This window comes from Ipomoea triloba, chromosome 7 (genome assembly GCF_003576645.1).
Source record: "Ipomoea triloba cultivar NCNSP0323 chromosome 7, ASM357664v1".
Taxonomy (NCBI): Eukaryota; Viridiplantae; Streptophyta; class Magnoliopsida; order Solanales; family Convolvulaceae; genus Ipomoea; species Ipomoea triloba.
The window spans coordinates 26,688,335-26,700,276 of NC_044922.1; the positions used below are offsets into that span (position 1 = coordinate 26,688,335).

The 11,942-nt window shown below is 34.7% G+C and overlaps 3 protein-coding genes across 3 annotated transcripts; 1 reads left to right on the forward strand and 2 right to left on the reverse strand.

The window, feature by feature from the left end:
• The first annotated feature begins 1,234 nt into the window (after positions 1 to 1,234).
• LOC116025917 (alpha-1,3-arabinosyltransferase XAT3-like) lies at positions 1,235 to 3,433 on the forward strand. The gene is made up of 2 exons (XM_031267296.1): positions 1,235 to 1,514; positions 2,160 to 3,433. The coding sequence occupies exons 1-2, from the start codon at positions 1,316 to 1,318 to the stop codon at positions 3,368 to 3,370; spliced, it is 1,410 nt and encodes a 469-aa protein (XP_031123156.1). The 5' UTR covers positions 1,235 to 1,315; the 3' UTR covers positions 3,371 to 3,433.
• A 652-nt stretch (positions 3,434 to 4,085) lies between these two features.
• On the reverse strand, positions 4,086 to 8,407 carry LOC116024644. Its single transcript, XM_031265589.1, has 7 exons — positions 7,961 to 8,407; positions 7,248 to 7,356; positions 6,421 to 6,580; positions 6,107 to 6,255; positions 5,545 to 5,696; positions 5,321 to 5,435; positions 4,086 to 4,418 (listed from the first exon to the last, which is right to left on the reverse strand). Exons 1-7 carry the CDS (start codon positions 8,254 to 8,256, stop codon positions 4,278 to 4,280), a joined length of 1,122 nt encoding a protein of 373 aa, XP_031121449.1. The 5' UTR covers positions 8,257 to 8,407; the 3' UTR covers positions 4,086 to 4,277.
• Positions 8,408 to 9,247: 840 nt separating this feature from the next.
• On the reverse strand, positions 9,248 to 11,640 carry LOC116024429. Its single transcript, XM_031265320.1, has 10 exons — positions 11,494 to 11,640; positions 11,121 to 11,391; positions 10,840 to 10,936; positions 10,619 to 10,683; positions 10,408 to 10,495; positions 10,187 to 10,325; positions 9,983 to 10,094; positions 9,810 to 9,847; positions 9,486 to 9,713; positions 9,248 to 9,415 (listed from the first exon to the last, which is right to left on the reverse strand). The coding sequence occupies exons 1-10, from the start codon at positions 11,638 to 11,640 to the stop codon at positions 9,248 to 9,250; spliced, it is 1,353 nt and encodes a 450-aa protein (XP_031121180.1).
• Between the last annotated feature and the right edge of the window lie 302 nt (positions 11,641 to 11,942).

Consider the following 11,942-nt stretch of genomic DNA (forward strand, 5'->3'; position numbering starts at 1 on the left):
TTTTTTTTTTTTTTTTTTTTTTTTTTTTTTTTTTTTTTTTTTTTTTTTACTTTTAATTGGACAATAAATGGTCCTATGAATATTGACCTTTACCAATTTGTATCTTCAACTTTCAATTTGACCATTAATGGTCTATTGATTTTATTTTAGATTTGGTCATCTAGTTATATATTTATTTAGTAAACATTAAATTTAAGGGTTATAATGTAAAAATTTGTTTATTATTGAGATGGACAAATTGGGTTCATAAATTTAATATATTGAATATTTGGGTTCATCATTAGTGGGAATATAAAAATTCAAAATTTTATATTACTACCCTTAAATTTAATATTTACTAAATTGATATTTAACTGGATGACCAAATATGAAATAAAATCAATAGTCAATGCATTTATGGTCAAATTGAAATTCGATGATGAAAATGGATAAATGTGTTGTCAAGGGATCATTTATGATCCAATTGAAAGTCGGAAATAAAAATTGGTAATTGTCAATAGTTAAGAAATCAAGTATTCCTAATAAATTAATAGTCTTCAAATTCAATGATTGTTATATTTGTAACTCCTCTACCCATATAAATGAATGCCAATTAGGAGCCACACGAACTTAGCTAACTGGTTTAGTAGGCAGTATTTAGGAGAAAAGACAAAGGTACAAACCTCGACATCGACAGTGTTGGAATTGTCCAAAGTGGGTAGATCCCTTGTGCGCACCGACATTTGGTCCTATCTGCTAAGTCATTGAGTCACCATGATTTACATATTCTCAAATGTTCTGTGGGGCCCTTAGAGTTGGGCCAATTAGGAGGCCGTATGGCAGTTTAGTTGGTCACTATGGTGAAATTTGAGAAGAAAGACCAGTGATCGAGTCTCACCAGTGACAGTATGAGGGGAATAAAATAAAATAGAATAAAAAGTATGGGTCAATATAGGGAAGCAATCTAGTCTACTTTTGTAATAAATTTTCCAGCGCAGATATTATCCTTGCGTGCTTAAAGTGCGCCACAAATTGAGTGAAAGACAAATCAACATTTCTAACTTTTCAATTTTCAACTTCATATGTTGTGCTTCTCAATCTTGTACAGCCACCTGGCCAGACAAAAAACCCCTCCAAACACGTTATAATAAGACTATCACAACATGTATGTTGTTTTCTCCTTATACCAATTCAAACCCTTCAAAGACGGCATATATAAGTATTTTGTGCTCTATGCTCATTAGATTGTTCTTCTCTAGCTTAGCTTGCTGCCCTCTACTCCATTCATGTTTCTCCCATGTTGTGTTGCGTTTCGAGTGTAAAAAGATAACGAAGAATGCTGGGGTGTTTCGGGTGTAAAGAGATGACGAAGAATATTAAGGTGATGAAGAAAAGTGCGAGTTCAAAACTTTTTATTCAATTGCTATGCTTTTCTTCGTTGTTCGCTTTCTTCATTGTGTACCACATGGCTCGTCCCTCTTCCACCTCTACAGTCCATGCTCTCATAGTTTCAACCATGCGGAATAGTACTCAAGGTATGTCTAGAAGTTTTCTAAGAATGCGTGAATTAAGTAGAAGAATTATATTCCCTTTAATTCAGTTAGGTTTGTATTTTTATCGTATAGTAACTATCGTGCCAAATAGATTTGAATTATTGACACCATAACACTCAATGTATGTTTATAAATTTAGTGAGAACTTATGTTTTAAGTTGAAGAAATTTGCTTCTTTACAATTGGTTAGATTTAGGTTTTGATCTTATTGTAATAGACACTTCGAATAGATTAGAATTATGGATAACCTAATATGATAATTTGAAATTGTGAGATAATTAAAACAATCTTAATTCATTATAGCCCTTCTCTAATGTTAAGGTTTTGTGTTCTATTAGTTTTATACATTCCTTCTTTGTAAAGTTGGATTATTGTCAAACCTATTTGATTGAGGAAGTTTTTCATGTCTCTATTACTCCACTTATAAGTTCAACTCTGGGTGAAACCCGTCTTATGACCCTAACCAACAAAGAGTCAATACTCCCACACGGAGGTCTGAACCTAAGGCCTCTCATTTGAGAAGCCACAGTTATGTCACTCGACCACAAGAACTTTGACCTATCAAGCTTAACTTGATCTTGCTTAATGTTATATAGCTTGATTTTCATAAATTTTTTTTTTTTTCAGTGAATGTGGAAAATACACCAATGAATGGACCGACGACAACGGACATAATCATATGTGACAGATCACAATATTACTATGACATTTGCTCCATTAATGGGCCGGCAGTGTTCGACCCAGCCCAGTCAACATTCTTCGTCAAAGGCCCAAAATGCAACAATGGGCCCAATTTGACAGTTGAGAAGGTCCGGCCCTATGCGAGAAAATGGGAAAATTTCACGATGTCCAATATCAAAGAAGTCACTCTCACTAAAGGCCCATTAGGCCCAACATGCGACGTTCACCACGTTATTCCCGCGCTTGTATTCAGTGCGGGAGGGTACACCGGAAACTTCTTCCATGATTTCAACGATGGGTTCATTCCCCTCTTCATCACCGTTAATTCTGTCTTCCCAAATCAAGATTTTGTGTTGGTGATTTCCCAATTGCAGGATTGGTGGGTGGTGAAGTACAAAGGGTTGTTACGTAATTTCAGTAAATATGCCATCGTAGATTTTGACAAAGAAATCATTACACATTGTTTTCCTAGGGTTACGGTTGGTCTAATGTCGCACGGTTTCATGACCATAGATCCAAAGCTAATTCCCACTTCTAAAACCATTCTCGATTTCCACACATTCTTAGCTACCACATATGGGAACACCGGCACACCACCCGATGACACAATTACCAAGCCGCGTCTTGTGTTAACTAGTCGTAGCGGCAGTTTAGGACGTGTTATTCTAAATCAGTATGAAGTGAAAATATTGGCTGAAAAGATAGGATTTGAAGTAATTATGTTCGAACCACATACAAATACGTCCTTGGCAAAATCGTTTGGTCTGATAAACTCAAGCCACGCGATGCTAGGGGTGCACGGGGCTGCCCTAACGCATGCGATGTTTTTGCGTCCGGGCTCGGTGTTCATTCAAATTGTCCCAATAGGAGCTGACGGAGTATCGGAGCTTTGTTTTGGGAAGTTAGCCAAGAATTTGGAGCTAGAGTATGAGGAATACAAGATTGAAATGCATGAAAGCAGCTTAGCAGACAAGTATGGGAAAGAAGATAGTGAAGTGTTGAATGATCCTTTGGCTCTTCAAGCAAGAGGTTGGTCCAAGGAGATTATGGATATCTATTTGAGAGAACAAAATGTAAGATTAGATCTAAAGAGGCTAAGAACATATCTGCAGAGAGCATATCATAAGGCAAAGGTTTTCATGGACAAAAATGGTTAATTTGTTTTACTTTTGATAGCATGTAATGCTCAATTATAGGAAAAAAAATGTGTTTATCTTTTAATTTATAACTCTCTACCTTTTAGTCATAGAGAAATCTTGAACCTGTCTTATATCCCATATCTTATTAGTAGGTGTTTTTCTTAAAAATTACATATGAAAATATATTATTGCTAAGGGCAATACCAGCATTGATTTTTTTATTTTTATTTTTTCAAAATTTTGTTTGCGTGGCTGAGAGAGAGACATGACTTAAAACTTAAAAGAGATGAAAAAGAAGGGGTCATTTTGCTAATTTAGGTTCTCACACAAATTTTTAGACGGAAACAAAAAAAAAACAAAAAAACAAAAACAAGAAACAAAAAACAAAAACAAAAAAAACAAAAAAACAAAAACAAAAGGAGAACATTTGGTATGCAAATTGTAAACATTTAGTATGTAAACTGTGTACATTCAGTACGTAAATTGTAAACATTCAATATGTAAATTGTGTATTTTTGACCCAAGTCCACCTTGCAAGGTAAACTTGGATCAACAGAATAATTTACCGAGAAAAACTCGCACACTCAATGGAGAGTGTTAGCCCACAAAAACCCCCATGCCAAAAACCCGAGATGGGATGCTAAAAAGAGTTTTCATAGTTTCATTGATTGAGAGAAGAAAATTGCGATTTAAGAGTATATTCTACAACGGGCTAAAGACTAGAACCACACAGTTAGGGACTAAAAATGCATTTTTCCCTCAATTACAATACTCACCTATAGACCTATAGTAGATGAATATGTAGCTCAGTTCAAATGAAGAGATCATGTTATATTGAATCAAAATAGAAGATGAAACAATACATCCCCTTTCTTTGAGGGTGTTCTGTATCAATTCTATAGGCCAAAAAGAATATATATGATGTTCACATAGGAACAGCAGTCGACTCGCGAAGAATCTCATATACAGAAACAATGTCGTCTATGGCCAGTAAAACTATGATGACCCACTCTAGTAGATCCGACTTTCTGTTTTGAAGAACTTCCTGAAGAAAATGAATGTTATGCTGCACCAAAGAAGAAGAAGAATCTCTATCAAAATATGATTCACATACCGGAATCAGCAGCTATGGAATATGGTTGAAGAATAACTCTTGGAGAGTAGTCTCGAGGCAGAAAGTTTGCGTGTTACTTAATCCAATAGGCAGGCATATTAGGGTGTGAGTCAAACTATTCATTTGCTACTCAGGTTTGGTTCGGTTATTGTCAAGTCGAGCTGGAGTAGTTCAAATAACGAATCAAACTGAATTCAAGCATTTTAATACTCAGCTCGAGAAGATCATGACCCTAATAGAGTTTTTTATTTTTAATATATTTTATATATAATATAAACATAATATTACCAATTTAGCTAATATATTTATATATATTATAAATGATCAAGTTGAGATGTAATAATTAATTTTGTTATGTTATTTGGTTGTAAAATAATTTTGTGTGAAAAATAGAAAGTTAAAGCTCAAGCTTCAAGTTTTGACTGGATCGTCTCAACTCAATTGCACAGTTACACCCTTAAGGCATACCAAGGTCACGTTTTGTTGACTAAATATAGTCAATTCACATACAGGTCCAAAACAAAAAATGTTCAATAGTAACTGCAAATGTCAATGAAAATGGAAAATAAGTTTTTTTTTTTTGTTCTTTTTCCACATTTGCTATGGTGCACTTTGTTTGCTAGGTGAATTATTTTAACAGTGTTTAAGTCATAATGCACTAATGTAGAAATGGTAATATCAGCAGCACTATTTTCTTATGATAGAGCACGAATTTAGTCTGCCTAAATTGTATGCTTGATTTGACCCACTTCTTGACAAATTAGTTTCCTATCATAGTATCATGCATTACAAATCGAGAAAAGTTGGGAGAATCTATAACAGGAGACGTTGTAATAACAGGTTAGAAGAAGTACCTCAACAAATTTTAGTTTGAAGTTAAGGTTGGCAAAGCGTTGTGTCACCTCATATTCCTCAGACAGGTACTCGAGTATCTGGGCATACTTTGCATCTCGCCAAGCAATTTCAGATCTGATCAATGAGATTTGAAAGTTAAAAAAAAAATGTTAAATGCTGCATGAAAACTGGGATAATGAATGTGTGATATCAACTACTATCCAACAATCGGCAGTGAGCAGACCTCTCAAAAAGGCCGACTTTCAAAATTACATCGGCTAGGTTAGAATTAGCCTTGCCAACGAGCTGAAAGAGCTTCTTCCGGTCCATTGTGAAATTTCCAGTTCTCTCCATTTCACGATTTATATTAGCAAATTCTTCAACCATTCCATCAATCTACAAAGATACACAAATCATTAGATATCATCTATTGAACTGATGCCTTCGTGGGAAAATAGTACTATAGAAAGAAGCATAAGATCAGCATATGATACAGAAGACAATTACCAGGATTGAGATTTCTTATTTTCAGCAACTAAGATATTTAGGATTCATTCTATTCCTAGTATAATATTGTTATTTCCTATTTTAGCTCTTTTGTAAACCTTAAGTAGCAGCATGCTCTGCAGTGAGAGGTAAGTTGGAATTGAAATAAAATCTCTTTTACCAACTTTCTCCTCTCACATTCAGCACTTCTACTTCTCCTCATTCACTTGGTTCAAATTCAGTCTCTCATAGGCCCATAACGAGGAGTATAACTCATGATCATATCATGAACATGCATGACATAATGCCAAAAATGTTACCTGGGAGACAAAGTAATCAAGCGCAATACTTTGCCCAAGCACACTGCTAATTACACGGATACTATCTGTGTCCAAATTTTTCAGAACAATGTAATCCGGGCATCCCTCCATATCCTCAACCAATGATGGCTTCTCTTTTACTGCATAATCTGGTAGGGACCAAATGAAACGTAGCATTAATATTTCAATTTGTAAATTGCCTATTGACATGAATGCCAATAATGGAAGAAAAACCATCTTTTTTTTCTTTTTATCTCAAGTGGATAACGTGCAACATGAAATTGATTAAATAATAAACTATTAAATGCCCTAACCATCTTTTTTCATCTCACGAAGCAATCCAGTTGCGTATCTTCTCACTGTTTGAAGGTAGCATTCGGCTTCATCATCATCGACATTGAACAGGACAGCTGAACCATACTGGAAGACAACCATGTGGTGGAAGCAGTCTGCATTTTCTCCAATTCCAATGGCCTGACATCAAAAGATTTATAGCATATCATAGTAACAAGACCAAGCCAGTACAACTTTTCGTCAATTAAATTACAGAGGAAGATGTAAATGAACAATATATTCCAATCCCTAAGTGATGCACTCTCTCAGGCACAAATCACACTAGTCATGACACATGTTCAGTTTCAACCGATCCGGCTACTGTTGTTGCAACCTGAACCTTAACTGGGATTCTAAGGTCCCCGTCAAGATTCCTTACCCACTTTATACATTTTAAAATTTATCAGTTTGAACCAAAACTGTAAGCAGCGCCATCACAACAAACAACTATTTAGCAAAAGTGGCAGTAATTTATAATAAAAATAAGCATAGCAAAGGCATTAAGAAAATAGTGACCTGATAATAACGTTTTTTCACTATTATAAAAAAAAAAAACAAACAAAATGCTTGAGTTACTGGTTTACACTTTACAAAATGGCTCTGGTAAGGCTCTATATTTAATTTCAAGACTAAGAAAGTAAAAATGGACACTATTTGCATAGTGGCCAACTGGCCATGATAGGACAGGGACAAAGCAGAATGATAAAAATGCAAATTCAAGATGCAAAACCTATCAAGAGTATATTCACTCCACAAACTAACTGAATATTCATAAGAGAGTACAAATGTCTTAATAAGTTCTGCTTACAGTGGATAATGGAAAATTCTGAAATCTGAGTACTGTATAGTTTGATGAACGAGAGGCTGGAGGAATGACATTTCTGAAATGCTCTGCTTGCAAGCTCTTCAAATCAATACTGTCAAAATGATGAATCTGAGAAAGCAGGACATATAGAGGGGAAAAAAAGAACATCGAAAGACATCATGAGCAAAGGAGTGAATCCCATAAAAAGCATTCAAGATCATAAACAAATACACTGCTCATGAATAATCTCAAATACACCATCTAAAGTTCTAAGTCAAGTGTGAGACAAAACGTCTAATCTTTTCCCTGCAGTTCTACAACGTGTGAGGTAACAAAACTAAGAAGATGCCATCTATGGTTAGAGATATTTCTATCCTAATATTGCTTCTGCTACTACAAGGTTAGGTTTCTAGTAATTAAGCCTTTATTCAATTCATTTTAGATTATATTTATATCTAACAATAGCATCATGATTGTGGCGAAGCAATGAGAATGATGAAAAGGAAAGGTGGTGGAATACAAGAAAGGAGCATACTAGGAATTATTACATTATAAAAAATGAAGATAAATGCTACAATCCTTTTAAAAAATCAACAAAATTACAACTTTAAAAATAATAATAGTAATAATGAGCTTTTATCGAAACCCTAGCTCAATTACAAGGAAAGTTTCAAAAATATGCCAAAGGATATGACTTGTGAGCAAAAAAATGAAACCTGGTGGAAAGAAAATAAGCTTTGATTGGAATTTTTCCAGATTCCTCCACCGCTTTGCGCTTCGGGCTCTGAGCAAAATCAACAGGATTGCACTCGAATTCGTCGATGTAGAGAGGAGACGGCCAAGGGACGGCGGAAAACGACTTCAAATTCAGCAATCGAAATATGGGCGCTGAAGCGGAGGATGCAAAATCTGCGAACCTGCGAGGCGGGTTCGCGGGGGAGTTGGGATCGGTTGATTTCGGCTTTGTGGCTATGCGTGAGAGAGTGAGAGCAGCAGCTCTCCACCTTCCCATGAACTGGGGTTTTGCAGCCTGTTTATTGATTCTGTGACGCTACGGTGAGGGTTCTCGTCGGATTTTCATAGTCCGGGTATGGCGTCTGCCGCCGTGAACGGTCCAAAGTCGTTCAGTTCGGCCGCGTATTGGTAATTGTCGTACGTTGTCGTATTCAGATGTGAAAGCATCTGAAATAAGGTACTCCGTAATATTAATAGTTTATGATCAATGTAATCACGCATTGATTTTAAGTAGGATATCTAATATTCAATTTATCACATTTTATGATTCGATCATTGATAATGAATTATCAAAGACCTTGTGTTTTAGTGCACCAAAGGGGTGGATTTAAATTTCAGTGGAGGCGAAACACATATTACATTGTACCAAAGTTAATAGTACTAAAAAAAATGTTTGTAAAATTAAATTTACGATTAACAGGAAACATTGTGATAATCCAATTAAGAGTGTTGAGCATATATAAATATAAATGTCCAATCAACTATCATATAAGTTTTTAATTGAGATAAAACACATACTTCAATTTCACGTGTTGCTTGGAACCAATAAAAAAGTAATTAGTCCGCACACGTGACGAGGTGTGTTGAGCATATAATATATAAATATAAATGTGCAATCCAAATATCAACTTAAACATTTAGTTGAGATTGAACATATGCTTCAATTAATAGCATACATATTAATGCACTTTTGTGATTTTTAGAATAGTGAAAAGAAAATGGTATGATTTTTAACTAATGGGATTGTCGGATTTTATTTTTTAAGGTTTGTTCTCTTGCAAATTTGTGGTTTTTGTCATAATTTTTTTTAAAATCGCAGATGTGCTTGGCGCGCATTACTCGCCCTTATATGCAACAGTAAATCCAAAACAGGAAAAAACCAAAATTAAGTTTGAAATTGTCTACCGAAAAACGAAAAGCAAGCAAACGACAAAGTTCTTGAACACACACTGCACATTCGGTTTCCATCAAAATGCATAAACAGAAATTCAATCAATCTTCTCAATCTTCACTTTAGTGTCTTTCATTTTTTTGCAGCCTTTGGTGGAAGAGAACTGATCCAGCAAGCATCTCTTAACAGGTCCATCCGAAGTTTCTGCAGCACTGTTAGGTGGCAGCATAGCAATCGGGCTCTCAGCTTCTTCACTATCAAAACCCTGCAAGCAACAATAGGTATTGAATGCTTTATAGTAATTAAGTACGCTTTAAATGATCTAGATCAATTACCTGTAGGAATTCATCATCACCATCACTTATTTCCAAGTCACAGTTAGAGTCATTCAGATGAGCATCCAATAGTTGTTTGCAATATTGTTGAACAAACTTAGTTTCATTGTTAATCCTTAATACTGGGAATGCATAGTAGCGGTTGATAAATTGGTCTGTCTTTGCAGATATTTTGAATAGCATAATTCTCCCTACTATGTCAGTGATCTCCTTTAATGGTCCTATGATCTGTCAATTACAAATGTAGGTATTAATTGTGTAGAAAGATAAAAGAAAAAGGTAAGGAAATATAATAAGTAGAAATAAAAGGTTAAGGAAACATACATTCTTATTCCTCTCATATAGCTCACTGGCCGGAATGCCTATCAGTTACATGCACTCTCTATCTCATAACAAAAACGCAGCATTACCCTTTAGGTCCACAACCCGCACTCTAATTTTATACCTTAGAATGCCATCTTTCCATGTTTGTAAACACTTGAAACATTTATTCACACCTTCTGAAACTTTCAGTTTTTTGTTGCAACCTGTCTTTCTACATGAACTATAAAACCAGTCATTGGGATTATCAATACAATTAATCTTGGCAGCAACCCAGAATTCTCCATGCTGCAAAGACAGAATTGAACTGTAATGTCGACAAAAAAGAGATGTAGAAATTCGTCTAAAAAAATGAAAATAAAATGAAGTAATTCTTTTACCATTTCATTCTCATAGATATCAGAGATGGTTTTCAGTTCCATAGCTTGACTGGTTGAATCATCAATACTATTTGTGTAACTAAAGCTGGTCATTGAACCTATACTGCGCATTGGTGTTTGTTCCCCAATGTCGAGCAGACTGTAGGAGTTTGAACAATTAAATTAAGGTTTTGTCATTAAAAAGAAATGCAGAAAAGTAACTGAATTAAAGTAATTGATACCTCTCTTTGAAGTTTTGCATTTCAGGGCAGTCAACATCAAATAGGAGTTGGGTAACATCATATGAAGATGATATTTTCACATCACCATCTACAAATAAAAATGATATATGATAATTAAACTGTAATAAGCTTCATTCTGCATTTTTACTTATAAATGAGATTAAAGAATAGTTCGTTAAACTGTAATTGTGGGAATTTGAAAATTACTAACCGCTTGCACCAAGCTTTATTCGACAGAATTGGATCAACACTACAACATGTTCCTTGGAAGCAGATCTATACAATGGTTCCAGTTTGGCAACATGCTCATCCCAGAACGTGCAGGGTAACCGATTACCCTTTTTTTTTTTTTTTTTTAAATACATTGCACATATTGATAATTAAAATGAATTAGACATTAAATGAAAGGAGATTAGTATTGTGTTGACTTACTGAGCATCTTCTAAAACAAAGTCTATTAGCCTAGTGTTTTGTCCACCAATTCTTTTTTCTTGAGGCGCATGTATTTCAACAACACGCCCAATTAGATCTAATATAAATTTGACAAAGTAAACAAATCAGTATAGAGAAACATAAATTTACATAATGTAGAATGAAGGGTCTAATACTGTTGTACTGGTAAATATACAATATGCAGTAGAAATGTAATATTACATGAAACTTAATTTAGATATTATTATTACAGAATAGAAAGTAGAGATTAGAAATCTTACCAATCAACTCTTTCACATTTACTGTTGGATTACCTTTCAAAGTGTGGAATGGTCTTGATCTGTACATGTGGTAAGGAAAATTATCTGACCTATATTCTTTCATGATAGTCTCATGATTGAATTGCAACATGAACTCGTGCATGCTAGTTTTGTATGTATGCCAGTTTGAAACCACATAAAAGTTCTTGATACAATAAACATTGCCTTCCACAAAGCTTTCACAGAATTTAGGTAAAACATCTTTTGGTATATGTGCATGAAGTACAGTTGCCTGTACATAGGGAGTGTTAGTATTTGATCTGTAAATTTACAAATGTTCTATAACAAAACTAAATGGCTATGTTTTTGCAGAATTTTGGATGAGGAAACTTACTTCTTCGTCATGCAATACCAACTCTTTGCTCTTGATTTCGGAGGAACCCCTCCTTTCCATGACAATGTATGCACGAACGACTCTAACCTTGATAGCACACCTCTTCTTAAATGTCGTTAGTTCATTTGCAAGACAATACATTCCCATGATTAAGAAGTTGGAATGCAAATGGAATAGCAGTTTGAATTTGATTTGTAAATTGCATTTAAGTGCATAGTTAACTTGTAATATATAAGGCCTGCTTATTAGTTATGATTTTGTCTTCCCGATGAATGTATATAATAAGTTCTCTACCTGGGAAGTCGAATAGTCGCCAATGATTCGATTTCCTATGTAAAAGGAATGATTTCGTATACAAACGTGTGCCATAAATATCTACTTTGAATTAATTAAGTTGCCTTTCACAGATCTTAAGGTGATATATATTACAAAATCTCCTTATTAAAGCT

What these genes read in the sequence shown, in the direction of transcription:
- LOC116024644 (XM_031265589.1), bottom strand. Translation starts at nt 8,256, where the DNA reads ATGGGAAGGTGGAGAGCTGCTGCTCTCACTCTCTCACGCATAGCCACA. An exon ending in GCTTATTTTCTTTCCACCAG is followed by an intron (nt 7,357 to 7,960) that starts GTTTCATTTTTT and finishes TCATTTTGACAG; the next exon opens with TATTGATTTGAAGAGCTTGC. An exon ending in TCGTGAGATGAAAAAAGATG is followed by an intron (nt 6,256 to 6,420) that starts GTTAGGGCATTT and finishes GGTCCCTACCAG; the next exon opens with ATTATGCAGTAAAAGAGAAG.
- LOC116024429 (XM_031265320.1), bottom strand. Translation starts at nt 11,640, where the DNA reads ATGGGAATGTATTGTCTTGCAAATGAACTAACGACATTTAAGAAGAGG. An exon ending in TGGTATTGCATGACGAAGAA is followed by an intron (nt 11,392 to 11,493) that starts GTAAGTTTCCTC and finishes CCCTATGTACAG; the next exon opens with GCAACTGTACTTCATGCACA. An exon ending in ATATCTATGAGAATGAAATG is followed by an intron (nt 10,095 to 10,186) that starts GTAAAAGAATTA and finishes CTGTCTTTGCAG; the next exon opens with CATGGAGAATTCTGGGTTGC.
- LOC116025917 (XM_031267296.1), top strand. Translation starts at nt 1,316, where the DNA reads ATGCTGGGGTGTTTCGGGTGTAAAGAGATGACGAAGAATATTAAGGTG. An exon ending in CATGCGGAATAGTACTCAAG is followed by an intron (nt 1,515 to 2,159) that starts GTATGTCTAGAA and finishes TTTTTTTTTCAG; the next exon opens with TGAATGTGGAAAATACACCA.